Source organism: Centrocercus urophasianus, unplaced genomic scaffold (genome assembly GCF_019232065.1).
Source record: "Centrocercus urophasianus isolate 14NV4802_14NV808 unplaced genomic scaffold, USGS_Curo_1.0 seq_13, whole genome shotgun sequence".
In the NCBI taxonomy this organism is placed as follows: domain Eukaryota; kingdom Metazoa; phylum Chordata; class Aves; order Galliformes; family Phasianidae; genus Centrocercus; species Centrocercus urophasianus.
This window is the reverse complement of record NW_024884475.1, coordinates 11,420,013-11,447,191: the sequence shown is the minus strand read 5'-3', so window position 1 is coordinate 11,447,191 and position 27,179 is coordinate 11,420,013. Positions and strand designations below refer to the sequence as shown.

Genomic DNA, 27,179 nt, shown 5'->3' with positions numbered 1-27,179 from the left:
GCTTTGCTAATCCAGGCCAATACTGAGCAGCCCTACAACAGATATTGACAAGAACTCACAGAGGCTACCCGTGAGGCAGTGAGACACATGGCCAGGTCTTTCCAAAGCCACTGCATTTCTTGTTTTGACTGCAAAATTAGGAACTGGTGCACTGTTGCAGTTCTTTGCATTGTGCTTTGCACTGTGCTTTGCATTACTCTGGGGTTGAATACCCCATTCCTAGAAGTGTTCAAGGTCAGATTGGATGGGGCCCTGGGCAGCCTGCTCTAGTATTAAATGGGGAGGTTGTTGGCCCTGCATGTGGCAGGGGGGTTGGACATTCATGACCCTTGAGGTCCCTTCCAACCCTGGCCATTCTGTGATTCTGTGAAAGAGAACTTCAAGCTCTGCTACATTTTGTCTGCTTTTCCAGCACACAGAGAAATCTGCAATCATTGAAGGCTTCATGTTGTTAAAAAAAATTACCTCCTCCTCTTAAGGCTGCCAAGGGAAAACCAGAGAATGATCCTTCTTTAAATTTCTAATTAGGAGCAACCAACACTAAATCGTTTGTCATATTCAGTAAAGAGCAGAGATCTCATCTGAATATCTGAACTGTTCGTGTATTGCTTTAACTGATCACCTTGGATTTATGAAGTTTGGCATTGGCTCAATGATGCAAATTTTATAACGTGTTTTTTACTCTTAACATTGTACACAAAATATTAATCATTACGTCTTTTCCTCTGGAAAAAATTTGGATAGTGGGTGTTTCATCTAGAAGGATTTCTACAAAAAATTACCCCAGCTAAATACGATGGAGTATGAAGGGGAAAAGTTATCTTAATAATACATCTGTAACTGCCTTTGTGGAGAGACAGAGATACAAATAACAAATAAAACTATGATATAAATACATTAAGAGATATTATTAAAACAAATATGCAGATAGAAATAAGAAAACTGATATAACTAACTCAGAACGTGCTCTGTTTAAATTTATTTCCATGGAGGATTTTGTTCAATTGTAATTTATCTTCCAGTCTGAAGATAATAAAAAATCCAATTCACTGTTGCTAGGGGCATTATTATTTTATCTTAATTTGAAGAAAGCTTATTCTAATGCATTAAAACTTTTCTTCAAGCAAGGGGAAGCAGAGGCTAGCTCTGTAATTAGAATTGTTATCCTACAACAGGCTCATGACACTACTCTAAAAAAAAAAAAAAAAGGAAAAAAAAATGAAATTTACTCTAAGACACTTACTCTTTCATTTCAGAGGAGTTTAAAATCTTGGCTTTACAGAAGAAAAGTAATATATTTTACAGTAATGTAGTACTCAATACTGGTCACAAGGCTGTAATTCGTTCAGTATTTCTCAGCTACCTGGTTAACATTAAAATCCAAAACAACCTCTGATTTTACTTAAAAACCAATCAGCCTTTTTGAATGTCATTTGCCTTTGATCAGATAAGAAGCTTGCAGAAGTAAAATTACTGTGATTACTCAAAAAGCTAATCTCTAGGGGGCTGATTTGCCACCAGCCCCTCCGCAGCCTGCAGCAACAGTTTCAGAAATTCATTTTTTCAGGTGGCTAATATTTCACTTGCTGTCAATTTCAATTCTTAGACCAATAAATCAAAACCACTTATTTCTTGAAATATTGAAAAGCAGGAAGCTAAAAGGGAATAGCTCATTTCTTGTGTAGAGAATGAATATTGGATTTGTGTAAGGTAGATAGACAGAGGACAAAACTGCTTGTGATCATGACAAACAAAGCTGGTCAGAAGGTGATATGCCAGGTCCTGAGAGTCCTTAACACACAGCACAAGCCACAGCATTTTGGACTACCCAGCTGCACAGTGAAATGTGGAGCAGCTCCTGCTGTGCATTCAGCAGCTTAATAACCTGTATCTGCAGGAGCTACTTAGTGGAAAAGCAATCAGCTCCAGGGGCCTTCTGCTGTTTGCCATGTCCATGCCTTCCTTTAGGTTGTAGGAGCATCATTTCACTGGAATAAATTCATCTGCTTTCCAGAAAATCTCTTGGAATGGTCTTATCTCCAGCACTTTTTATATTACTCTGCTCTGATCCAGATAGTTGGAGAAATGCCACCCACACAACTGTGAGCCAACTGGACCAACTGTGCATGGGAAATACTATTATCCATGGCTACACACGTATGATTAGCATAATGATGTGTGTCAAGTGTGATATAATTCAGCACAGGTGAAAATGTCTGCTCTGCATACTACACATATCCATTTATAGCGTCTTTTCTTTCAAACTTATCCAGCTCACATCTCTCATCTTAAATACACAGATTTGAATACACAGCACTTCTGACAGGATCAGCGGTCACCACAGATACATATCACTAAAAGTGGAAGAAAAGTCTGGCTCCAAGTGAAAGAGAGGAGAGTCAGAGCTCTGCAAGAGCTATGCCTGGGCAGACATCATTCTAGCTTGAGTGTCTACATAGAAGTGTCCTGTTTGTCATTTACAGCTTGTGACAGATGCAGGAAAGCTTACGAATGCTTCTGAATCCTGACTTGGTTTCATTCTTATTTCATCTGTTTGGATTCAGAATGTGTTATTCTAGAGGTAGAATCTTCTCTGGAAGCCTTATATTTTTCTTTTTCAGGATTGTGCTTACCTTAACATGTTTACCTGATAGTGGGTGCTCAGCTGATACTAAATGATCTGACATGTGCCAGGGCAGAAGCCATCTCTTATCATCTCAGTCTGAATTCCTGTATGTCAAACTAAGATCCAGAAAGTCCTGCAGCACGTTTGAGTATTGGAGGAAAGCATTATACATCTCCATACTATTCTTTGCTGTTTTCTACATGTTTTTCTGCATATTTCTGTGTTGTTTCTGTGTTTCTTGTGAGTCCCAAGATAGATGGGCCTCTATTCTGATGCAGTGTTGTTTCTCTTAGGTTGCTGTGGAACGTGAGTAGAAATAATATGCACACTCCTGAACCTCACTGTCGGCAGACAATATACAGTAGCATTTCATGCCAATAATGGAATGGAATAGGGTAACAGTTCTTCCCAGTTCTTATTTTTTAACTCTGTTTTAAATCCTAGATGATTCACAGTTGCACCAAAAGTTTACTTGGGAACATAGCGCAGGGCCACTATTCCCCCACTCTCAATTGCAAGAAACTAGAGTGCCTCAGCAGAAACACAAACTTGGAATGAAAATTCCATTCCATCAAGTATTATCAATTATGTACATGTGGAGAACATTCCACATTTATTCCTGGATTGCTCTAGTAGCACATTTATCTTGAGTACACTTTCAAACACAGTAATTATTTTCCCAGAAATGGCAATAGTTGTTGAAGTTAAAACAGAAGTCAGTCCTTATCCAGACTTCATCCTCAGCCTCACAGTCACATTAAAGAAATTACTTAGGACATTATAATTCTTATGATGAGAGTGACATCATATTCGTGTTACTGGCATATAATCATGTGATTCTAGACACCATGAGAAATCTTTAATTCTGGAGTAGATGCAGTATTTTATTTATAAATTTAAGTAGAATTTTCAATCAGTGCCTTTTTATTTCACTTATTTTTCCTTTTTTTATGGCACAAAAGGGAACCAGACAAAATCTACTCTTTACTGAAGTAGTAGCTGAAGAAAGAAGTTAACATTTCTCATTACATCTGCTCAAAGCTACAACTACTTCATTTAAAAATATCATTTAAAAATAAAGCAGTATCAAAAAAAGAAAAAGAAAAAAGAAAAAAGACCATTAAATATAACAATGCATTTAGTCTTTCTTTTTGCAATTGCTTCAGGCTCAGCAATGCACAACATTCAGACTAATTTGAATATAATTGAAGCTTTCTCTTTTCAGCGCTTGTGTGCTGAAATTCTGAGTCTCTGGAGGTGAGCAGATACCTTGTGCCAACCTCTTTATGATTCTGACATACTGAGAAGTAAGCTTAATGCAAATAAAATGGCTTTCACCTCCCAGCATTTGAAAGGCATACAGGAATGTAATCTAGAGACACTTGCTTCTCAGATCTGTGCTCAGAAAGAATAGAAAACATTTAAATTCATAACAAACTATTTGTGACAATCTTAAACAGTGTCTCATTTCAGAAAGTGCAGGCCTGAGTGCAAGGAAAACCATTTGTAACTGTCAATTAAAATAATCTACCATAGACTCTTCTGGACGTTTTTTCTGCAAAGCTACTCTTTTTTTTTTTTTCATTTCCTTATATATTTTATGGCTCAGAACAACTGAATCTGTAGCTAACATATATTACACAGCTCATGGGATAAAAAATGATGGAGGAGGAACTATCATCCTGGATCACCTCTCAGCCTTTCGTATTCATGTCTGATGTAAGCTAATATAACTTCACAACAAAATGAATTCTCAAACCAGTGTAAAGTGACTTCATATTAGAAATAGGGTATACATCATCCTCCATTTGGGAAATCTAAAACACTGTGTCTTAGCTGCATTCAGAAATGAAAACCAGTGAGTTTCTATCAGTTTACTTAGATTGGAAGAAAATAGAGTGATGGCAGATTATCCAAGGTAAGTAGAAACAGATGGAAAATCCTGCTTACCCGAGCACTGTGTACACTACACATTGGCTGGCTACACTCCTGGGTTTACAGGATTTAAATCAGACCAGAATTTGGCCCTCCTCGTATTCAACGTGCAGTTCTGGGAAAGTGTTCAAAAGAATTTAGCTGGTAATCATGAAGGCTCTGTCATTTTGCAAGATGTAAGTTGCAGGCTGAAAAAAATATATATTGTTAAGCAGCAAAATTGCAGTGTTATTTCTTGTTGAATTTGGAGTTATGCTAGAAGCTATAGAAAATATTCAGCTATAGTGCTGTGTATATTTACTGAATATGGAATATACCACTGGGACAGCAGCTCTTGATCCTGCAAAGTTATCTTCCATAGGTACTGAGCTACAGGCAGATACATCTAGTATCAAATATGTTTCAATGTCTTCTATTTTATTGCTTCTATGTAGTAAGCAATTTTGCTGACTGAATGTCTATATGGTTATTTTAAAATGTAGAAAACTAAAGAGTATTTTAAATGCAGTTTATCAACATTAAAGTGCGTAGTTATGGTTAAAACACTTCAGATACTTGTGCTGCAGTGACCCAAGCTCTGCTTGGACTCGAAGTCCTACAGCAAACAAAGAAAGTTTGGCCATGGAATTGTACTGCCACAGTGGAGAAATCGGTGTGTGCCTTTTGAGCAAATCATGAACTTGCCTTGAACATAACTACTTCTGAGAGCTATCCTAGAGCATGCTGCAACTGCTTCTCTGATCTGAAATCTCAGCTGTATTTCCTTCTTCCAGGTATTCCTTTCAAGATGAAGAAGACATGTTCATGGTGGTTGATCTCTTGCTTGGAGGAGACCTGAGGTACCATTTGCAGCAGAATGTTCACTTTAATGAAGGAACCGTCAAACTGTACATCTGTGAGCTGGCACTTTCCCTGGATTATTTGCAGAGATACCACATCATTCACAGGTGAGAGAATTTCATTTCAGGGATGGGTTGTTTTCTGTTTGCAAACCAAAGGAATTTTATCACGTATCAGATTACATCTAAATACATCACCTAACATCCTTCTGGCTGCTTTTAATTTCATTTTGATTCTCTGGATCCTCAGTTCTCCTGAACACAAAAAAGTTGTAAATTCAGGGCAACACCTTCACACAACAACGTGAGGGAAAGGTCAGAACATCAAGTGCTAGGAATTAGTGACTTTTTTTGCTTGCAGAATCTGCACTAGGTTGATGAGGGGTAGGAAAGGTGGAGAAATAAGAGAAATAGTAGAAATGAATTGGATCAGGAATAGGTGTTGTGTCCTTTTTGCATTTCTTGAATTACAACAACCTATTATTTTTATTTCTTAATGGAAGGCAATCATAATATTTATGTCAGAAAGTGTGTCATGTATTGAGGCCTGTTTGTTTTCTATCTGTTTACATGAGACAGTGGGGTAAATTCTTTTCTGTATTAGTGTAGCAACTGTGAAGTGTTGTTTGGCTCAAACCTCTATTTTATCCTTTTATGCTAAATTCAGGATATTTCTCCTTGGTTTGCACTGGCTTAAACAGAAAAATTGTTTTATTGCATTGCCAAAGCTGGATGTGAGATTCAGAGAGCAAGCGGAACTGAACTGTGCCATAGATCTTTTAGTGACAAGTACAAATTTCTTCAAATCTTTAATTGATATTCTTCATCCTATCTGCTCACCAGAGCTGCCTCATGATTTTGTAATAAAGTGATAATAAAAAGTGTGATCTGACTATTGAAGAGGGAGTGTCAGTACAAATTTCTCAAACCTGAGGTACAGTGGTAGATGTGTCCTCTGTAAACAAAACTGTACAAAACAAAATCCAAGAAAGCATTGCAACAATTTTTTTGCTTGAAATAAAAAGCATACAAATGTTGCAAGCATTATTGTGCATTTCTATGTATTCTGTATACAGGTTCCTTTACCACTGAATAATTTAAAAGTTAGGCTAGGAATTTCAGTTGACCTTTGTTTCTATGACTTGAAGAACGTTCTTGGTGAAAAACAAATTGATGAGCACTTTTCTCACCTTCATTTTAATGAGACAGTTTATGTAGATAGGCTTTCAAACATTAGGCAAAGAATTTGTAAATAAAACTTGTATTTTATTACAAGCCTGGGACTTAAATATGTTTCACAGAATGGTCTTTGAAAGTTGGTGGATGTCTTGAGGGAATGAAGGGTTAAATTTAAATCAATGTGTCTGTAGTTTTTTTCTTACATAACATGCATTGCCATGATTCAACTGAGGAATTGGGCAAGACTGTTCTGTTCTTTTCTGCATTAATTTATCATGGCTGGTAAACAATTTTACTGAATTTCCTGTTTTGCACTCATTGTAGTGCAGTGTAACATCACTGACTTTAAAACCAGCTGTTGATTTGCACCCAGGAAGGCAGGAGGAGTGGGGATCCTAGCTGGAACTGTTTGTGGGCATTTGGTGTCAATTTCCAAAGATGAGGTTTTGCTTTCACTTTATGTTGGCAATTTTTACAACATGAGACACATTAAAATAACTGGTTTATATGCTGTGGTGGTTCTCACTGGCTATTTTGTTAGGACTGTTTAGGATGTGAAGGATCTGACTCTCCCATCCCACTGTGCTACTGGGGAGAAACTGAGACCTGAATATGGCACTTGCACTTCACTGCTTTCTGCCCATACCACCCAACTATGGTATAAGGAGCATTTTGGCTCTCACCTTCCCACCATGTCCCAGAACACCTCAGATGATCCATGTATCAGTGAAGGAATTATTACCTCAGGAATATCCATCATGTGCCACTGTCCCCCTGGCTTCAGCTATGGCAGGTCTTCAGCTGCTACAGACCACTCCAACAGGACTGGCACCTCTGATTTCAGTTGGCTAAGGAGCTGAGCAAACAATATTGCCATATGGAAACATGTTGATGTTGCTTTACTGCTGCAAACACCCAAACTCAATCACAGATTAAACCAACGAGCTCGCTGGCATTTATGCTCAGTGGAAGCAGACCTCAGCGCTGTCAGTATGACAAAGTCCTTCTAGTCAGCGTTCAGGAGTTAACCTATGAAACTGTATTGGATCTTTCACTTTTAAATGAGCATGTTAGTAGCAAGAACAACAACAAAAAAAAAGCGAGTCACAGAGTCACTGAGAGAGCCCACTACTAAATTTTGTCTGTGCTACAAAGAGTGGTTGAATGATTCATCAGACTGGGTAGGTGGATTTTCAAATCATGACATTACAAAGAGCTGAATATATGATGTCTGAGTCAGGAACTAAACTTCTCAATATTTACAGATGTGTGTGAAATGTGTACAAGTTTCCATTACTATTGTATCCAGAAAAGTGACAGAAGGTATTTTTAAGGATTAGCCTGCAGCCCCAGGAATTTACTAGAAAAGGAGGTGAAAGTGAGGGAGACAGGAGCTATAAGGCACGTGTGAATGGATGTATGAGTGTCTAGGTAGGTGCTATGCCAGTTCCCTTGAGAGATAACATGCAATGCCTCTGCACTAGCTGAGGCAGTTTGTTACGTGTATTTTGAATGTGGCAATTATTTCAGGAATACAAGTATTGTTTCTGCAGAGATAACTTTAAACATTAATTGTGCAAAAGCCATTATTCTTCAGTTTTTTTCAATGAAAATTGCAAATTAATTGCATATTTGTATATAAATCCATATTTGCCAAGTAAAATCCTGCAAACATGATTTTATTTGTTATGTCACAAAAGAAAATGCTGCATTGCGTGTCTCTCTTGCAGCTTTGTTGTAAATATTTGCAGTTACATAGATGTTCAACCAGAATTATAAGCACTTTAAAAAAAGAATGTGATAAGTTTCAAGTTATGATCTGAAGATTACTCTGGCAAATTTTTCACTTAACACTAAATTAATATTGAGATATCTCTATTAGATACTGGTAAAACTACATCACAAACTTATATTTCTCACAGCTTTGCTAGAATGATGTTTTTTCCACGTTTTTAAAATTTAAAACAAATCATTAAAAACCTGGATGAACAGCGTTTCTTATGGACTTTTGGATCCAGTGCACACAGAATGGCTTCTGACAGTTCACGTAGTCTCACTTGCTCTCAGATGTTGGATCAAATCTGGCACTCTGCATGAGCTGACATCAAGTTTCAGGACTGCACATCTGAATGTATTCTTTCCCGTGCTGCCTGTATAATATCAGTGAATAATATATTGGACAGAAGTTTTCCCATCAAAGCCTGAATGAACTTATTTCAGACTTGAGTAACTCAGCCTCCTCCTTTCACAAATGTTTCTGTTCATAAATTTCAATAAAACCACCTGCTTCCTCACTGAAGTAGGCTGCACAATTTCATTCAGTTATTTCTTCCACCAGTGGCAGTTGTGTCTCCTAGGATGCTCTTGCAGCCAGAGCCTTAGCTCAGAGCAGCACAGCTCCTGCTGCCCAAGTAATGCACCCATACTGATCACATCAGGTTTTCTCTTTCCAAGTGGGCAAGTGTTAACTGCATTGCCCTTGCAACTCTACATCACTGCTTGTTTCCTTTAGTTTCATCTGATCAGAAAGGAAGCTGGCTGTAGCAAGTGTCTGGAAAGGAAATTGCAGTAACTTTACATCACCATTTTGACATACTGGATTCTATGTTTGATCTGCATACCCAGTTTGTTGGCTTTTTTTATTTCAGTAATTTTTTAAAAATGTAAAATAATTTGTGTGTGTATACATAACGTAAGTATACTACTAAATCTTAGGTTGAAACACAGAATTGGTTCACGTAGTTCAGGCAGAAAATAATGGAACATGGTGACAAATGGAGGATTATATGCCATTCTACCAAGCATCCTGCTGCAAAGTAAGGGAGTTTTGCTGCTAAAGGCGAGGCCAGATGTACTGTCCCGTGCAACACTACTAGGCTGTGTTGTAGTGTAGGAACTTCATGTTCATCACCAGTGTGTCCTTCAAGGTGTCCAGCAGTCTGGTGAAATAGGGTAATACATCCAAATGAATGATGAAAGCCTCTCTCTTTCATAGGGTAGTCTTTCATTCACAAGACTACTCTCCAGAAGTAAAACTCTAATTTTAAATGTTCCTTTCATAAAATGTCCATTTAGCATGTAAGAAGTAAATAAGCTTTCGAAATGATTTGAAAACAAAGACTTCTTGCTTTGTTGATTTTTGCAGATGTTACAGATAGAATGGTGTCAATCTGGGGCTTATCAGGACAAGTTTCTTACTAGGACATAGTTTCTTACAAATTTCGGTTCATATTTCTAATCACTTTTATTAAGAAGAGTAGGCAATAGATTCTGAAGTAGACAAACTGGAAAAAAAAACCAACAATCGTACTGTGACTATTATTCATACATACTCCCAAGGATCATGACGAGTCAAGAGGTCTGTTCACTGATTTTTGTTTCTTCTGTTTCCCCAAGTCTCTTCCATTTCTTTGTCTTATGTTCTTTAAACACGTGCAAGCCCACATTATTTTCAAGGACAAATTGCAGAAATTGCACGTGAAGTTATGTAAAGAGAAGCAAATTAGAAAGGATATCAAAACCAGCTAAAACAAGTGCTATGCAAATACAAAGCACAGAAAATCTGCTGAATGCTTATGAGCTAGCACTGATCAAAAAGAAAGACACTTACAAATTCTGTGCACAAAAGGTATTTGAATTTTAGTTGAGTCATTAACAAAAGAATTAGATATCACCAGATATGAATAAGCAAAGGACAAGCCTTTCAACTGTAGAATGGAGTTCTTTACCTATGAGAACAAATTACTGTTACAAGTTTGGCAAGAGTAAAAGAAAAATTACTGGATAGATGAGACAGTATAATGCAAACAAATGAAGTTGATCTGAAAACACAGTGAAATTTCAATATCCATAGACTGGATGACTAATGAAGAATGCCTGTATATAAAAGAGCTGAGATGTGTGGTGCCCCACCAAGTGATCCAGTCCTGCCACTGGCACTGATATACTTCTCTATTGTGGACCTAGCGTGCTCTACATTCATCACTCAGGGAAAATACCAGAAGACACCCACGATGCCTTCTCCCTTTTCATATTCCATAGCTAAGACATTCACCCTGCAGTCAACAGAGGACTGTTCAGTTCCTTGCAGTTTTGAAGTGAATAAATGAAGTTGACTCTTGGTCCTTTCTTTCATCCTCCTTCTCATTACTGAGAAGCTGTAACAGTGTGTTAGCATGAAATATTTTGCTTAGTCAAGGAAAACGCTACTCACAAACCTCACATCATTTAAAATTTAGGTGTCTGATCAAAGTTAGGAAAGGGAAGATCTGAACCATAGTCTGAACTGGGCCAATTATCATTAGCTAACAAATTTCCATTAGGAAGGACAATCTAAACTGACCTTGTCCTAGCTTTTTGCGCTGTAGAGAGACTGACAGAGCAAGTGTTCCTCATTAACAAAAAACCTAAAGTTTTGTCACTGAAATTGGTTTTTTTTACTTGTTTCTCTTTTTAGACACAAACACAAGTAAGTGCAGATATGATGTACAACTAGATATGGAGGAAGAAGTTACATAAGAGGGCTGATCTGAAAGTAATGCCTGTTGTTTTGTTATACCACCTCACTATGTCAAAGGCAGATGTTGGTGGTATGGCAGTAGAAGCTGAACCTTCCAACCAATATTCCGTTACATTTTGTTGCTGTGTGACAGATGGCAGCAGGGGGATAAAAAGTTGTCTGACATGGAAGTGCAGATGAAAATAGGGATGTTCTTGAATTCCTCTGTGTGAATTAAATGGGACTCAGTGACATTCATCAGCGCTTGCTGAATGTTCATGAAGACCTAAAAGCAAATGTGAGCACAGTGAGATGTTGGGTGGTGCATGTGGTGATAGCAACTGTGCATTGCCTCTACTGGTACATATTTCTATGAGTACAGCTTGCAGGCTCTTGTCCATTGCTGGCATTGAGGACAGCATTAAGTGAGTGAAAGAGAATCTCTAAATGGCTTTTGGGGTGACTCAAAAGAGTAAAAGATCATTTCTTACAATTCTGAAGCAACCTGTGAACCAGAAATCACTGGAAAGAAGTAGAAACATAAGTAGTAACTGTTGATGATCAGGCAGTTATGGACAGCACTGAAAAGTTTTTACACCAGTAGAACTCAGTCCCACTGAATTTTTCATTCTGTAGTAGTTTCACCTCTAAGGACGTACAGAGATAAAGGCCAGGCAAATTTGGATTCTCTGTCATGTCATGAGGCACAAATGCAAACGGATAATAAAAAGTTGCCAGGGAATTTCCTTGCCATAAACTTGCTGCTGTAGTTAAGAGTGATAGGCAGATATTCTGGAGATGTCAGCATGTCCACTGCTGCCCTAGGCCCAGAACAAATTTTCTGTGGAGCGTGCTCAAAGGGAAACCATGAAGTCCATGTAGGACATCAGCCAACAGTTAGACAGTTCCAGGCTCTGCATCTCCCATTTGTCAGTCATTGTGGCAGCGCAGCATATTATTGTGTTAGCTTTTTCATGTATGTCTGTCTGCTAGAGGACTTTCACAAAACCTACCTGCATGTCAGTTCTGGCATTATGACTCTCCTATGAATTGTATCTAGTTTCTGAAGAGCACACACTCTTTTAAACCAGCTGCCATCACCTGCCTGTGTTACTGCTTTTTCTCTTCTTATGGGTTTCTTTAACAGTTGTTTCTTATTAAACTAACTTTAAGTAAGAGAAGTTTTATGCTAAGTATTCAGCAGGACATATGGTATGTATCAAAATACTATACATATTCTTCATATCCACAATTTATCACCCCATTCATGGATAATGAAGTTAAATGGTTTCCTTCCTTCCTTCTTTTCTTGTCTCCTCAGTATTACAATTCTGAGCATGAATCAATTTCGTAGATCCAAATGCTGAAGTAGGAGAGCTAATAGAATAGAAGCAGAGCTGTATATTCAAGATTATGTCAAATCTCCATCCACAAATATTACTTGGTTTATGCTATTTTTCTTCTTTATGAAATTGCTATTTTCTGAGGTGAACTTAGTGTGTAAGGCATCTACTTGCTACTCCTGTGTACTAGCAAGGGTCACTGTGTTGGTAGCATATTGATGTTTGCTAATAGTCTCTTAGAAATTTCATGATATCACTGCTGTACACAGGTATATTCTGTCCATAAAAACAGCAGATTTGTATGCAGTGTGCCTGAGGTTTTTTTTATCTGTATCTGGTATATTTGATTAAAGTATTTAGATGGAGAGCAGGAATATGGAAAAAAAGGCTGTAAACTTCAGGCTGAGCAAACAGAAACAGGTGGATGATTGCTTCTTTCTGCTATTCTGACTTTAATGACTGTATCTTTTCTTCAGCTTGGATGAGCAATACATACACAGAGTGTTCTTGCATTCCCTTGGAAATTTCCTTATAATGTAAGCTACATTTTAATATAAGGCAAAATGACAGAAAGTGCAAATGGCAAAAAGTGCACATTTACACTAATTCTTCATGACTGCAGTATTCTTATAGCTCAGGAACTGAGAAGATTGTTTGAGATGCAATGGAAGACATTTCCTTAAAGGATATTGCCAATTTAAGCATCCTTCTCCACTTAAGAATTCATTCAGCAGCTTTCAGCACACCTTTGATATTCCACTGCACATTTTTTTACTAAACTGCTACGTGGAGGAATGAGAAAGAGGGGAAGTTATAACAGTGATCATCTAATAGAGTATTGCATTTTGAAACAAGTGGAAGGCAGGGCCTGTAATTAAGATACAGATTGCCAAACACTTAGTTCTGCTTCCCTTTTTAACTCTTTTGTTTTGCGTTTTTTCTCAACACGCTTTATGGGTGCTCTTCAAGGCAATTCTCTAGAAGTTTTTTTCAAATGTACTTATGTCTTCTTTGTTCACTCATTAATTTCTTCATCTTGGTATGCACATGAAACTTTGGCACAGTTCTGGTTGCATGATTAAGAGTTGCTCTCTAGTCTAATGATAAAAATAGTACAAAACATCAGCTTCTCCTTTTCTTGGTTCACAGTGACTGTTCTTCATTTCATCACGTTACGCTCTGTAAGTTTATTTCAGTTATACTGCATATTTGACACTTCTGTGTATGTGGATTGGAGGCACTTTAAAAGTTAAGTATGAGTTTTTTACAGTAGAAATACGTTCCCTCTTCCTATACGATATTGTCTATTTTCCACTCATAGATTTAGCTCAGATTAAAAATATTTTGTGGTTCAAAGTTCAAATTTTTCCATGGTTTTATTCAGGTCTCTACCCTGTTAATTTTTAGTAAAAACCAGCACTGTTCAAAATCTCATCTTTCTATGTAGTTGTTATCATTCAGTATCCAATGATGTGCCATGCAACTGGAATGATGAAAGGCCTCATGAATTATTAAAAAAAATAATAATAACAACAACAAAAAACCATGAAAACACTACAAGAAAAATAACAGAGCAGGAGATATCCATTTTTAAATAGTGTAAGAAAAACAAACTGGTCAGACAGTCTTGATTTAAGCTCTGGATGTCTGGTCCCTGAATTCACAGTAAAAATGGCTGAGGTTTCAACTAGCTGCTCCTCAGGAGACAGTAGTAAGGGAAAACAAAATTGAAGATAACAGGTGCACCCGAATGTATCAAGAAGAAAAAAGATATCATGTCCCTGTTCAAGAACTTCAGGACGTTGCTAGGGAATAACCAGGGAAGGGATAAGAGAAACAGTTTTCTCTGCAGATTTGGAGGGGAAAAAGGCTATCTGGGAGTTTCCAGAGATTAGATAAAAGTGGGATATATTGACAGAAACTCCTTTGTTAAATGTGGAGATGGCCAGAGGGGATCCAGGAGCACTGAAGAAGAAACTGGGGAATGCAGAGCATGGAGTAGTGTGTGAGCAAGGGAAACACAACTGGGAGAGGGATTGTCTCTGAAACTCCAAGTAAGGAGCGAGCAGCAAGAGTAGAGAGAGAGAGGCACTGTGAAATGGGGGAATGATTAAGAGGCAAAATGAGCAATACGTGTTGCTCTCTCAAGTTGCTAAAAAAAAAATTAAAAGTTGGTCTTTTTTAAAGCATCAGATCATAATATCTACTCAATATGTTTTGGATGTCCACTTCGAATTCATATTGATAAACAGTAACTGACTTACTGTTAATAATCAATAACAGCTAGTAATATAGTAAACAAAACAATTAAGCAAGACTTGCTGAGGTGAAAACCTGTTGCCAGAAAGCTGTGTTTCTCAGCTTCAATGCTAATTAAATGTATTAGTTATCTAGTGCTCTGCCTTTAAAATCTACAGGGACTTGAGATTCTGCAGAATTTTCCCTTGGTGGTGATTCTTCAACTCTCATCCGCAAACCAAGTGCCAGCCACAGAAATTCTCTACAGACAGATGCTGATGCATACATATGGACTTACACATGTATAGAGAGTTGAACACTAATTAAAGTATCAGCTTATTTCCTTTAGTCCCAGAGTATCTCCACTGCTGAAATTAAGAATTGTGAGCGTGTAGGCAAGGGCGTCCATTTCCAGTCAACAGTCCTTCATCCAGTCTTTATTATTTGACATTTGCTTTTGGAAGAAACAGAGTCAAAATGTTACAGCATAGGAGATCTAAAGCTGAGAAATTGAATTATGCTTTTGTTATCTAGATTTTTGAACACATGCAGCAAGCTGGTGTAACTCTTTAGCTATTGAGAAGAATGGTGGTGTTCAGTCATTACCTGTTCTTCCCTCCTAAGGAATTCTGGATTACCAATTTCCTTCTATCAGACAAGATTTTATCTGCCGGGGATGAAATATATCTCCAGCTGTTTAAGAGCAGTTCTGTGTGGCAATGCCAGGTCCCCCAGCTGCCACACATCTGGGCTTGTGATGGATGCCCATCTGGAAGTGAGTGAGGAACCAGCAGGCTCCATCCTCAGACATTCCTCTATTACCACATCTATTACTAAAAGAAGGCCATGCAGAGCTTCAGTCACTTTCACTGCAAAAATTGTGAAGATGTTTTATTTGATGGTATTTGGTAAGAAAATCCTTAACCATACATATGGCTCAATTCATCATGCATGAAGGATTGCACTCTTCGTGGTGTGAGATGACGTCAAACGAGACAATGAGTGCCAGAAGCGTGACTCCTGCAAGAGGCTTAAGTACCTGCCTGTGCTTCTGTGATAACATGTTACAATAATTTGACTCGAGAACATCCCTAGTTGTTTTCATAATCCTGTGCTGCGTGCTAAATGTTTCTGATGTTTTTAAAAACTTATAACTTATTCCACGGTTCACCAAGATCTAAATGCAGGAATCTATATTTAAATTAGCTGTCTGAGCAAGTGGATACCTATTCAACACAGCCAACAGAATCTGAATAGATATTCAGCTCATCAAAAGATAGATATTTAGTCAACTGAATCTTTACACTCCAGTGACTGTATTGTCTAGGCATACGTTCACTGAAAATGGAAATGTAGCCACTTACTTCATAATAGCATCTAATGCAAATATCTTGAGTTGGATCCGATTTCAATTTTCTTTGAATTAAGTGGCAACTCTTATAATAATTTCACTACTAAACATTACTGTAACAACAGTTTATCTGTAGAGTCTTGTCTAAAACCATCTTCACATCACAGTATTCTTGCCTAGTAATCTTAACTATGATGGTGTTACTACTGCCTCTGAACTCAAATAATATCGCAGATCTTTTGTTCATTATCCAGATCAATCAAGAAGTCTTGGAATAATTAGCTGCGGGATTCCAAGCAATATGTAGTTGACCTCTTAGATTTCCTAAACATGGAAAAAAGAAAAGATTTCCTAAAAAGGTGGTATATTTGGTCATCTCTATCCTGTCTAGTCCCATCTACTCTAAGCAACAATCTTCAAGAATATGCATATTTATTGTTGTGGGATTTTCTTTATAAGGGTTCATCCTTAGAATCATCCAAAGCTATTCTCAGAATAATTATATAGTAATTTACTATATAAACACCTAGGATAAACCTATCTATGTTAGAGGTAGAAAAGTGCCATGAAATGTTTGAAATGTTAGATTGGGTGGAGGGAAGAAATGCAGCACAAAATCTGGTATTTACCCTTCTGCTTCGTAGAATTAATACATCTGTTGGTGTATTTCACAAGAAGACCTGCCAGTTCAGGTAGCAGCGGCTCAGGTTTTTTAATCTTTTACTGAATAGGATTTTCTTTTCAGGCACATTTCAGCCTGTGCTATTGCAACTCACTTTTATGTACATTAAATCTGTAAAACCAAATAGAATGGAAAGCATCCAAAGGATGTCAAAGCTCATTTGAGTGTGGAATGTATTCAGACTCCTCTCTGTGTATCTTCTTGTTGAATGTATCACAGGGTCTGAGATGGTCATTTTGATAAATAAAGGACTAAATACTTAATACTTTATTAAGGAAATGATGATGATAGTGAGGGTAGTGGGGAACCTGACATTCATGCTAGCATTTGGAGTTTCAGATTAGAAAGAACAAGACAGCATCACTTGCAGATATATGATTGTTTTCTGCTCACAATTCTATAGCCCTTCTCCCTGCTATGTTGTACTGCTGAAACTCAGAGCAGCAGAAAATGTTTCTGATGGGATGTTTCACTGCTGCCTTGAAGAGATGACTACCCTGGCACTTACTAGCAACCTGAAACCTTAGGATTTTCCTTTTCCTGTGCATGATATACCATGCCATCAGTGTGGACTATTGTTCAAGGTTCCTCTCAGACATCCAAAAATGCAAGTGCTCTAGATACAAGGTACATCCAGCATTAGCTCTATAAAGTGTCTGTAGTAAAGGAAGGACTCTTCTGTTGTTGAGTCCTTCAGGGAAAATGAAAGCTAACCACTGGATTGCATGCAAGTCATTTAGGTTGGGTAATGCTCACTTAGAAAAGAACCTCTGTAACCACAAGAGAAATCCTGGGTATCACAGTGTGGGTTGTGTAATGCAAAAGCTCAGTTTATACAGCTGCCGTGGTACAGTTTTTAAATATTATGGTGTGCAACATAGACGATTCAAAGTATAGGTTCATGTATTTCTTTGGTCAAATCTTTATAATCTTTATAGCATACAAGAATCTTTATCTATTATTATTGCAACTGCAGATAATCATATGTTCTGTATTAAATATTTCTATTTTAATCTGGTTCCCATGCAAGTTCAGGAGCCAAACCTGTCCAAAGAAGACTTATCAGTCTGTACGTACTCAGAAAAGCAAAAGGCTCAGTATAAAATTCATGTTCCTTGGCCTGTTATCTTCAACCCATAATAACAATAGATACTTCAATTATTTCTCTAATCCATACTTGAAAGTGTTCCCACTGGCTATACAGACAAATGAAGATTTTATTACTGCCACCTATTGTTGCAAGTAGAGAATTGAACATATTTTCATAATTGTAGTTTCCAAATGGAAATATAATTGGAAAATAACAAGATTGTTCCAGCTGAAGCATTTGTAAATTAGCATGTTTGGGTTGCTTCCTCACTAGCATCATTTTAAGAGCTATAAAAAAAAAAAAAGACTATTGCAAGTGATAAGAAAATTTAAGTTCTTCATGGACACCTGCTAAAATGAAGCATTAAGCCGAAAAGGAATGCTTGGTACTAGAACGCTTGGCATCAGAGTAACTTGTTTCCATAGATATGACAATCCAAAATCTGGATCTGGGTGTCCATACTTACTTTAGAGGTAAATTGAGAAAGGTGGGGGCCTCAGAGACCTTCACTAATGAGTTTTTTACGTTTATTGTATGATTACTGCAGCAATTATATCTTGCATGTGCATCAGAGAATGGTTTTGTTTCCAAACAAGATAGAAACTTGGGGAAGTTTCTATGGTGATAAAATTCTGATTAGCATCATATGACTGGATGCTACGAGATAAATAGTTGAAAGCACTTATGGATAAATTTTATTCATCCATTCATTTATTTTCTGAACTAAAGCCTTGGAAACTGGAATTGCAGAGAAAATACAAAATTTAAAATAACACAGAGGAATTTAAATAGTAAAGCCCAATTAAAAAATGGTTTATTTTTGCAAGTCCTACCAAATTTGGAGCACTTAGATCTCACTGGTAATGTGTCACAGTTTGTATGATAACAAGCCCACATATTTATGCTTGGTGCTAAGTATATTATTTGAGGCTGAAATATAGAATCTTGGCAAAGTTTTTTTTCAGTAATATTGAATACTTTTCAGGCCTTGAAATGTTTACTGATTTTTTTACACAGAATTCTGTATGATTGTATTAATTTTTAAATTTAGTTTCTGCCTTTGTGAGTACTACGAACATGCAATTAAAATATTTTACAATAGTTAAAACACACCGATAAAATAACAGTTCCTTACCAGTTGTAATGTTTGTTAGTCTGAGTCTTTCTGCGGGGAAAGGAGTTAATGTTTTTAAAGATATCTGATATCTGTCTGCCCATATCCACATTCATATTTTTTTGAAAAAGAGCAATCAGTAGAAACTTCTACTGGTATTTGACGATTCTGAAGCTCTATTTGGAAAATCACTGCAAAACTATAAATTTGTCTCCATGTCTTACTTGGAGTCTGAAATGCAAATTTTTGAGATTTTTTGTTTCCTCGATGGAGATAGGACTGAATAAGTAAGTTCCATTGGGTAGAGTATAGACTAGCTAATACTTTAGTTTTTTGACATTTTGGACTAGAACAGCACACTGTAAGCATTGCCCTTTGACACTGTGTGCAAGTCTCCAGAAAGTTCATATGGAAATGGTGGAATTGACTGAGTCAATTATTTCACCCTTTACTTCTCAGAAGATAAATCAGTGCATGCACACCCTGGTGCTAAATAACAGTTTATTTTTCTGTCAAGCAGAATTAGCAAATCTCAACCGTGCAAGAGTTTTCTCTCTACTCAAGAGAAAAACAGCTAAAAAAGGTGCATACTTCTTCCCAGATCTATCATGATCCACCACCACACGTTCTCAACTAATTTCCCGTTCTACTGAAATCTTCAAATTCCAAAATTACAGTGATTCACAGAGTCACATCATGGTATGGCATTCATTAGGGCAGGAGCAGATGACTCTGAAGGTCTCTTTAGGAAAGGACAGTACAGGGCAGTGATTACTAGTGGGAGCTAAGAGAGGGGAATGTGAACCAGCAATCAGAAGTCTTTAGCGGTTAAAAGTCTTTAATTCCTATCCCTCTGATAGGAAGTAATACCATTGTTTTAAAACCAGTATTTTAATACCATTGAGTATTTCTTGAAATAAGGAAAGATGTTGGTCAGAAGCAAAAACCAGTAAATTCAAATGCCTAGAGAAAAAATATTAATATAAGAAATAAGCTGTATAATTAAGAAAATAGAAGAACTTACTTAAACATTTATATTTAGTTTTTCAAGATTTATCCTATAAAACAGACTGTTAGATAGTCAGCTCTAAAGAGAAAAAAAAAAAACAAAAAACACAAGAAAACTGTTAGGGATTAAACAATATCTACTGAGGCCAGTTTAGTCCTTCCATTGACTTCAAGAGTCTTTGGATGTTGCTTCCTTTGTATCCTTATTGAAAATACTACTTTTCTGGCAATACTACTTTTCTGAAAGAGTGGTCAAGCACTGGAATGGGCTGCCCAGGGAAGTGGTGGAGTCACCGATCCTGGAAGTATTCAAGGAATGTTTGGATTTTGAGTTGAGAGACATGGTTTAGTGAGTACTATTGGCAATAGGTGGATGGTTGGACTGGGTGATCTTGAAGGCCTTTTCCAACCTTGGTGATTCTGTGATTCTGTGATTCTTCTGAGAGTGTAAAGTACTTTTAATTTGTTAAATATTTAGAGACATGATCCCAAGGAAAAAGTCTTAGCATTCTTCAGGGACATGAGCTGCAATACAGTGAAGTCTATGATACGCATACAGATTTAGGTCCATCTCATCCAGACTGAGGTGAGCATCTCTAATGACCATGGAGTTTTGTTATCAGGCAGTAGGCATTCCCACTGCCCCTGGAGGAGGTTCATAAGCAGGTAAGGTAGTTTATAGGAAACTATTCAGTTCCTACTGCCAAACTGTAAGGCAACGATAGCCCTTTTTACTCCCTGCAGAACTCATCTATAGAAATAGGAAACATTAAGGTTGGAAGGAACTTCAAGGGATTTCTAGTCCAACTTCCAGCACAAAGCACAATAGAGTGCGAGGTCAGACCAGGCTTTCTAGGGCTTCATGTCAGGCAGGGAATTCACACCCTCTCTAGACAGCCTGTTCCACTGCTTAAATGTCCTAACTGTGGTTGTTTTTCTTTGTAGCCAGTCTGAACCTCTCTTGTTTATCTTGCACTTGTTCTTTGTATTCTAGTTTCTGTCTTTTGAATAAAAGTATGTTTTCTGTCAATTCAAATGAAAGTGGATGGAAGTGTATTTTAAATATGTAAGTCTTCATTTCATGAGTTGGTAAACAAGCGAGTTTTTTCTGTAAGTTATCCTTGGTTAACTTGGTTTAAGTGAATAGTTGAAAACTCACCCTTCCACATTTAGAGAAAAACAGATTTCATTTAAAAGTGAAAATATCACTAATGAGTCACGCTAGTAAACTGCTATCAACTGAGATGCTCACAGTTGTTACTGTGGGATTTTAGAAGATCAGGAGAATGAAAATGCAACAGTACTTTAAATTCTGCTTTGAGCCAACAAGGCAAAAAAAATCCGTCAGTCATAAAGGTGAAAGAATGTACCTTGGATTCTGATTGATACCAATTAAAGGATTAGAGGTTATTACGTACGTAAATTAAAACCCATTCAACATTGTTATAGTTGAAAGCACTCCTCTGATCATATTAAAAAGAAGCCTGAACTGGAGATGAATAGCTGTCCCTTTGTTAGAAACAAAACAACATATAAAACCTTTTGATGTAATAAAGAGAAAATATAGGCAAAAGCAGGAATTTACAAAATTTTAAATGGCAGAATCAAAGACAGTAGTCATTGTATGTTTGCAGAATAAAACAGATGGGCAGTTAGTTTTTCAATTCTGTTTAAGAGCAAGAATAGACCTTGCATTCAACATAATTGTTGAAGTATTTCAAAATGATGAAGAGAAGCTAGCATCTGCATTTGCTGTAGAAGGATTTTCTGGAATCAGATTAATATTAGCTGTAGGAACGCAAGCTGGTGGTTCTGTTATTCACATCTGAAGTTTTCTTTAGGCCTCCTTAGCATTTTTATGCAAGTATGTCTTGCAGTAATCAACCTGAGTTTAATCTCAGTTGTACAAATAAAACCTTGTTTATTTTGTTCATTTATATGAAATATGAACATTTCTGTCATGTTCCAAAAGCAAATAGAAAAGCTCTATTGACCATCTACATACTATTTATATATGATATGCCTTTCACATCACATCATACAGGTCTCTTTCGTTAACTAAACAACTCTAATCTATTCATTGTTTCCTCTCAGCCATTCCTTTTTAATTTGTGGTTGTTCAGCCTTCCAAGATCTTTTCTTTTTTCGGTGCTTTATTTCAAAAACTGTGAAATCAGATAGCTTGAGGAACCTAACACTGTTTTATATCATTATACATTTTTCAATATTTCTTTAGGTAAACTGAGCAAAGCATGGTTGATTTCATCAGCCACAAGCCTGTCCTTTCTAGATTAATATTTGAAGTCCAATAGAGACAAAAAGGAATGAAAAGTGACAATGTCCTGGCTGTTACTTCATAGCAGTACACGTGGAACTTTTTTGGAGATAGCTCTGGACTTCAAGCTTTACAGTAAATAGCATCACCATATGCTTTGCAGTCTTCTTTAATATGACTATTTAATCTATATAAGGAACACAAGTGTGGCTTCTTCCTTTTAAAGCAATTAAGATCATTCTCTTCTAGTCATTTTATCTGGTACTGGCAATATATTCACCTAATTTTCACACTCTTATTGAGATTTCTCAGACTCCTTATCAGCTGATTTTTTTCTATGTCGCATAGCTAATTAGAATTATGTTACAACTACAGTGAATTGCAGAGCATTTGAATTTTAACCTCCTTTCATGCTAGAGATAAGCTATTTATTCCTACTATTTTCTTCATGAGTATTTAAGCCCTGGGATAGATTTGAATATGTGGAAGCTCTGATTAGCTTCCATCTGTACTGGACTAACTGGACTATACCAAAGATTCCTTCCAGGTCCCTTATAAATCTTTCATGAACTTGTTTTTAGCCAAAAGGAAGAGGAAAAATAGTGATGAACAATTAGATGTGTTATGTTTCATAGATTCAAAATTCAGGTGGGAATGGACCTCCAGAACTGTTAAGAGTCCACTGTTCAAAGCAGGGTCAGCTGTAAGATCAGAACAGGTTTCTGGACTTTTATTTAGTCAGGTCTTGAAAACCTCCAAGGATGGAAATTACACAACCTTTCCAATTCTGAATTTAGAAAATTATTAACCAAACTTAGTAATTCCTGGAAAGAATGTGGATGGAAACAGTGAATAAAACTGAAAATGTTTGAGCTTTAGTCCTTTACAATCAACAGAATCTTTTCAAGTGAGTTCAGGAGACTCTGATTGGCATATGCAATGAATATGAGTGACTCACTGTTATACTCCACGTAGAAAGAATGTCTTCGGTGTCCACTTGACCTAGATATTAAAGATACAAATAGATTATCAATTATTCATTATTACTTGGAAAATACATGAAGCACCTTTTAAAGGTACTTCCATCCTTCAGGCAGCCTTATTTGACGTTTCTTGCTAGGTGAATGAAGAAAGCCAGAAATGGTTTCGTAAGCAATAGCAACAAGTAGAAACTGAACCATATTTCTTCCAACCTTTTTTTCTCATTTGTTTTCAACTCTGCTTTTTTGGGTTGTTATATTAGTTACAATATATAACCTTGTCCTGTCAGTGAGTGAAGACTTTGAAGGTTTTTCTGCTTCCATTTCTATATTTTTTCTGTGTATACAAAGAAGAACTGGAGTAGCACCAGCACAGAATGAGAAAGTCAAGGATTAGAAATTAGTTATAGACAACCCTGTTGCTGGTGAATGGGTTTGAAGGTAGCCCAGGGCTTTTCTGAGTCTGGACATGAGTAAGTTTGCTGTCTGCAAAAGTCTTTAGAATTTTCTAATGAGCTACTTCAATATACTGGGATTATGAAATGAGTATTTCAGTTCATTATATCAACTAGGAGTATAAACAACAGGAAAACCCTGAAGTTAAGGAACTGAATTTCACATCCTTCTTTTCCCCATTTGAACAAGTTTGCTAAAAGGAAAAACTTTTTCTGATGATGTGTAGTCAAAACAGAATTTCATTTATTTAACATTTCTGAATTTAACAGCTTAACTAAAGAATTATTATCTTTTAAATCCATATCTCTACAGAAACAGCATTTTCACTATATAAATGAATTTAACCGGAGCATTTATTCAAAGGAGCTAGCTGCCTTTTGGTGAACACCACAAGCCTTCCATTCTGAAGAGGTCCTCTAACTATAACTGCAATGCTCCTACACTTTCCAAGTCTTCACACTGACTCTGTTGAAGCCAAATGTATTAAAGGTGCAAAGACATGACTGTGAGCTCATCCCTCTCCAGTCTGTAAAGCTTTCAACAAGGTGCCTCCAGTGGGGTGATCTTCGAGTTCTATGCTGTAGACTGGGAATAACTACATAATAGACTGCTACTGGAAAGCACACTTTTTACTGTTAATTTGTGCTTTATTTTCTCATATATCTCATATATCACATATAGACAACTCCGGGCATGTGATCTGAAAACAGTGGTATTTTATGCTCAAGGGGAAAAATACACATAGGAAACTTGTTCCCCTTCTTGTTTAGGTTAGCCCATGACATTTACTTGCTGTAAAGTCAGTTTAAAAATATGAGATTGGAGACATGGTGATGAATCTATCAAGTTGCGTCAGGTACAGATGAATCTATTAAGTTACCTCTGCAAGCTGATACACCCTGCCCCCAGCTGCGGTCCTGCCTCAGAGAGAATGAGCAAAGACAGTGATGGAAAAGATCCCTCAGATAAGAATCAGTATCAAGTATAAGCCACTGCTTGCATTAGTCACAGAAAGACAAGCAGAGGTATAATTTTTACTGCTCAGCTTACTGAACATTGCAGATACAACTGCATGTAAGATATATTTGACACTATATGCGGTTGACTAGTGGATTTGTCAGTGTCTTTTCTGGTGACAATAAAAATACACAGTCTATGCAATAGTGCAAAACCATAATAGATATTCATATTGTTTAAAATCATCTTCTTAAAAAAAAAAAAAAGAGAGAAAAGGCATGGACTTGTTGTAATAAGCAATCCCTGGGAGACACATTGCTATAGACTTGACAGTAGCTCATAAAGTCAAATATTTCCTTTCTCTCAGTTTTATTCTCAGGGAAGTACTCATGATTTTATCATTCCAAGAGTTGGGTTTTTTTCCTCAGTTTGTTGAAAACAGTATGAAGAATGAATTTATCACTGATATTAACAAGCCACAGAATGGCACTCATGGATATGTCTGTGACTCCAATTTTTCACCCATATGAGAAGTGCAGAGTCATATTATGCTTGTTAAATCTTGTAAAGACAAAGTTTTAAATATTTAATTCAATAGTTATTAGTCATAATTGCAAGTTCATTTCCACTGAAAATCATGGTGTACTTAATAGTCATGGGCCAGATACAAAGTTGTTGAAATCACAGTTCAATCTCTTATTGGGAAACAGTTATCAGTAATTAGAGATCAGCTCGTTACTAGCAAATATATTTGATATCAGATGAGAAGTAGCTTTTCTGAAAACTGTCTCATTAGCTGAGAGATAATGTATAAAACTACATATAAAAATGTATAACATTTCCTATGCTAATTCGACCAAAGATAAGTCTTATAAAAAAGGCATTCAAACCTACAGTTCATCTGTATCTCATAACGTCAGCCATGTGAAATCAGAGGAAGGAGAGTTTCTGAAATAGTAAGCTATGTGCCAAGAGAGTGTGAGGAAGAGGAAAGAAACAAGTTAGAAATCAGAGATTTGTTGTTGACGTGGATTCTAGGAGAGATCTCCTCTTTATATTACAAGTATATATCAAACTTTCTCCTGAATCAGACCACTATAGATAGCCTGTAAGTTATACAGAAGAAAAGCAGGTGTTCACACTGAAATATTAGTATAAATTTCCATTCTAGATGGTAACGCATAGTGAGATCATTTTCCTTATGCACGCACACATCCTACAATATTATGCAGAACGTGATTCAAAACAATTCTTTATTTATTCTGTTTCCCAGCTTTTACTTCACAAACTGTAAATATAATCTTCGTGTACTTCATATTTTCATATGATTCTCAGGAAAAGCTAAAAAGTTTGGAATTCATAGTATTAGGCTGCAAGTTGACTTTTGTCAACAAAGATATCGAAGTCACTTCATACATAATGTATACAGATGCTATTGCTATCTTATTCCTGACATTTCCTTCAGAAATCATTCCACATTTAAAGTAAAAAAAAAAACTTCTGATGCAATATTATCCTTTTGCAACACTTCATTCTTCTCTTTATTCCATTCATGGGAAAACTTGGTAAAATTTGTTAGTGAAATCTAAATATGCGTAAGTACATATTTCAGACAGGATTTATAGTGAAATGTTTAAATCAGAATAATCAAGTCATCCTTTGGCTGCATTAAAATACACAGATCTTTGGAATACATTTTTCAATGCATTCTCTTCTGAGATCCGTGAAGAATTTAGCCCAAGAGGCAAATATTTTGCACAAGGCAGATCAATGTATCTTCCCTTCAGGAAATGCAATACTGCTTCAAAATTGTATTAGGTGTGAGCTGCCAGTGTGAAGGCACTGTCCAGCAGTGGTGAAGAAAAGTTGTCTCCATTGTTCTTGACAGCAGAGTAAAGGTCAACTTAAAAAGACAAGCATGGCTCTCTAACCAGTGTCTTTTCTTTGTGCCAAGAACATCAGAGTTGAGCTGATGTTTTGATACATCACATCCCACATTTCCTTAGCACCACCCCTTTTCCAAGCCTGCTATTTACCATTGCAAGCAGACACGTGTAGATTCAAGTGCTAAAAAGGGAGCTGCTAGACCTGCTTGGGTAGTATAAGATCTAGCAGGACTCTCCAATATGTGAGTGATTCCTGCATATGAGCATGGCAGATTAGTAGGTCTGGCAGAAAGGGTAGATCAGTGATGTTCCCAGTTAACTGATTTCTTGTGTTTGTCACATGCAGAGTCCCTGAGGCAATCAGGCACATCCAGGATGCGAATCTTCCATTTTGTTGTTCCCACTACTTTAAAGAGTAAAATACATCTTGAAAGCCAAATCTTTGTCAATGCTAACCATATGAAAACAAAAACATATGAAATAGAAACCTAGGCAACATCTTTAGTATGCATGCTTTCAAGGCAGTAAATAATGTAGATAAAAATCATTTACCTTTGTATATGATACGATTTTCATTGCTCTAATTTAAGTTACTTGACCCCTGCAAACATATGGAAAACATTTTTAAATTGCACATTTTCTTTTGCTATGAATTATAATGCATGCATTTTCTTATTTTACAGGGATATCAAACCTGACAACATATTACTGGACGAGCATGG

General features: G+C 36.7%; 1 protein-coding gene across 2 annotated transcripts in view; it reads left to right on the top strand.

The window, feature by feature from the left end:
• The window catches only part of STK32B (serine/threonine kinase 32B), a 116,835-nt gene that overhangs the window by 44,690 nt on the left and 44,966 nt on the right, over window positions 1-27,179 (top strand). For both annotated transcript variants that reach the window (XM_042812384.1, XM_042812383.1), the window contains exons 2-3: window positions 5,335-5,508; window positions 27,141-27,178. In XM_042812384.1, coding sequence (XP_042668318.1) covers window positions 5,335-5,508; window positions 27,141-27,178 — 212 coding nt within the window. The remainder of the gene's footprint in view (window positions 1-5,334; window positions 5,509-27,140; window position 27,179) is intronic.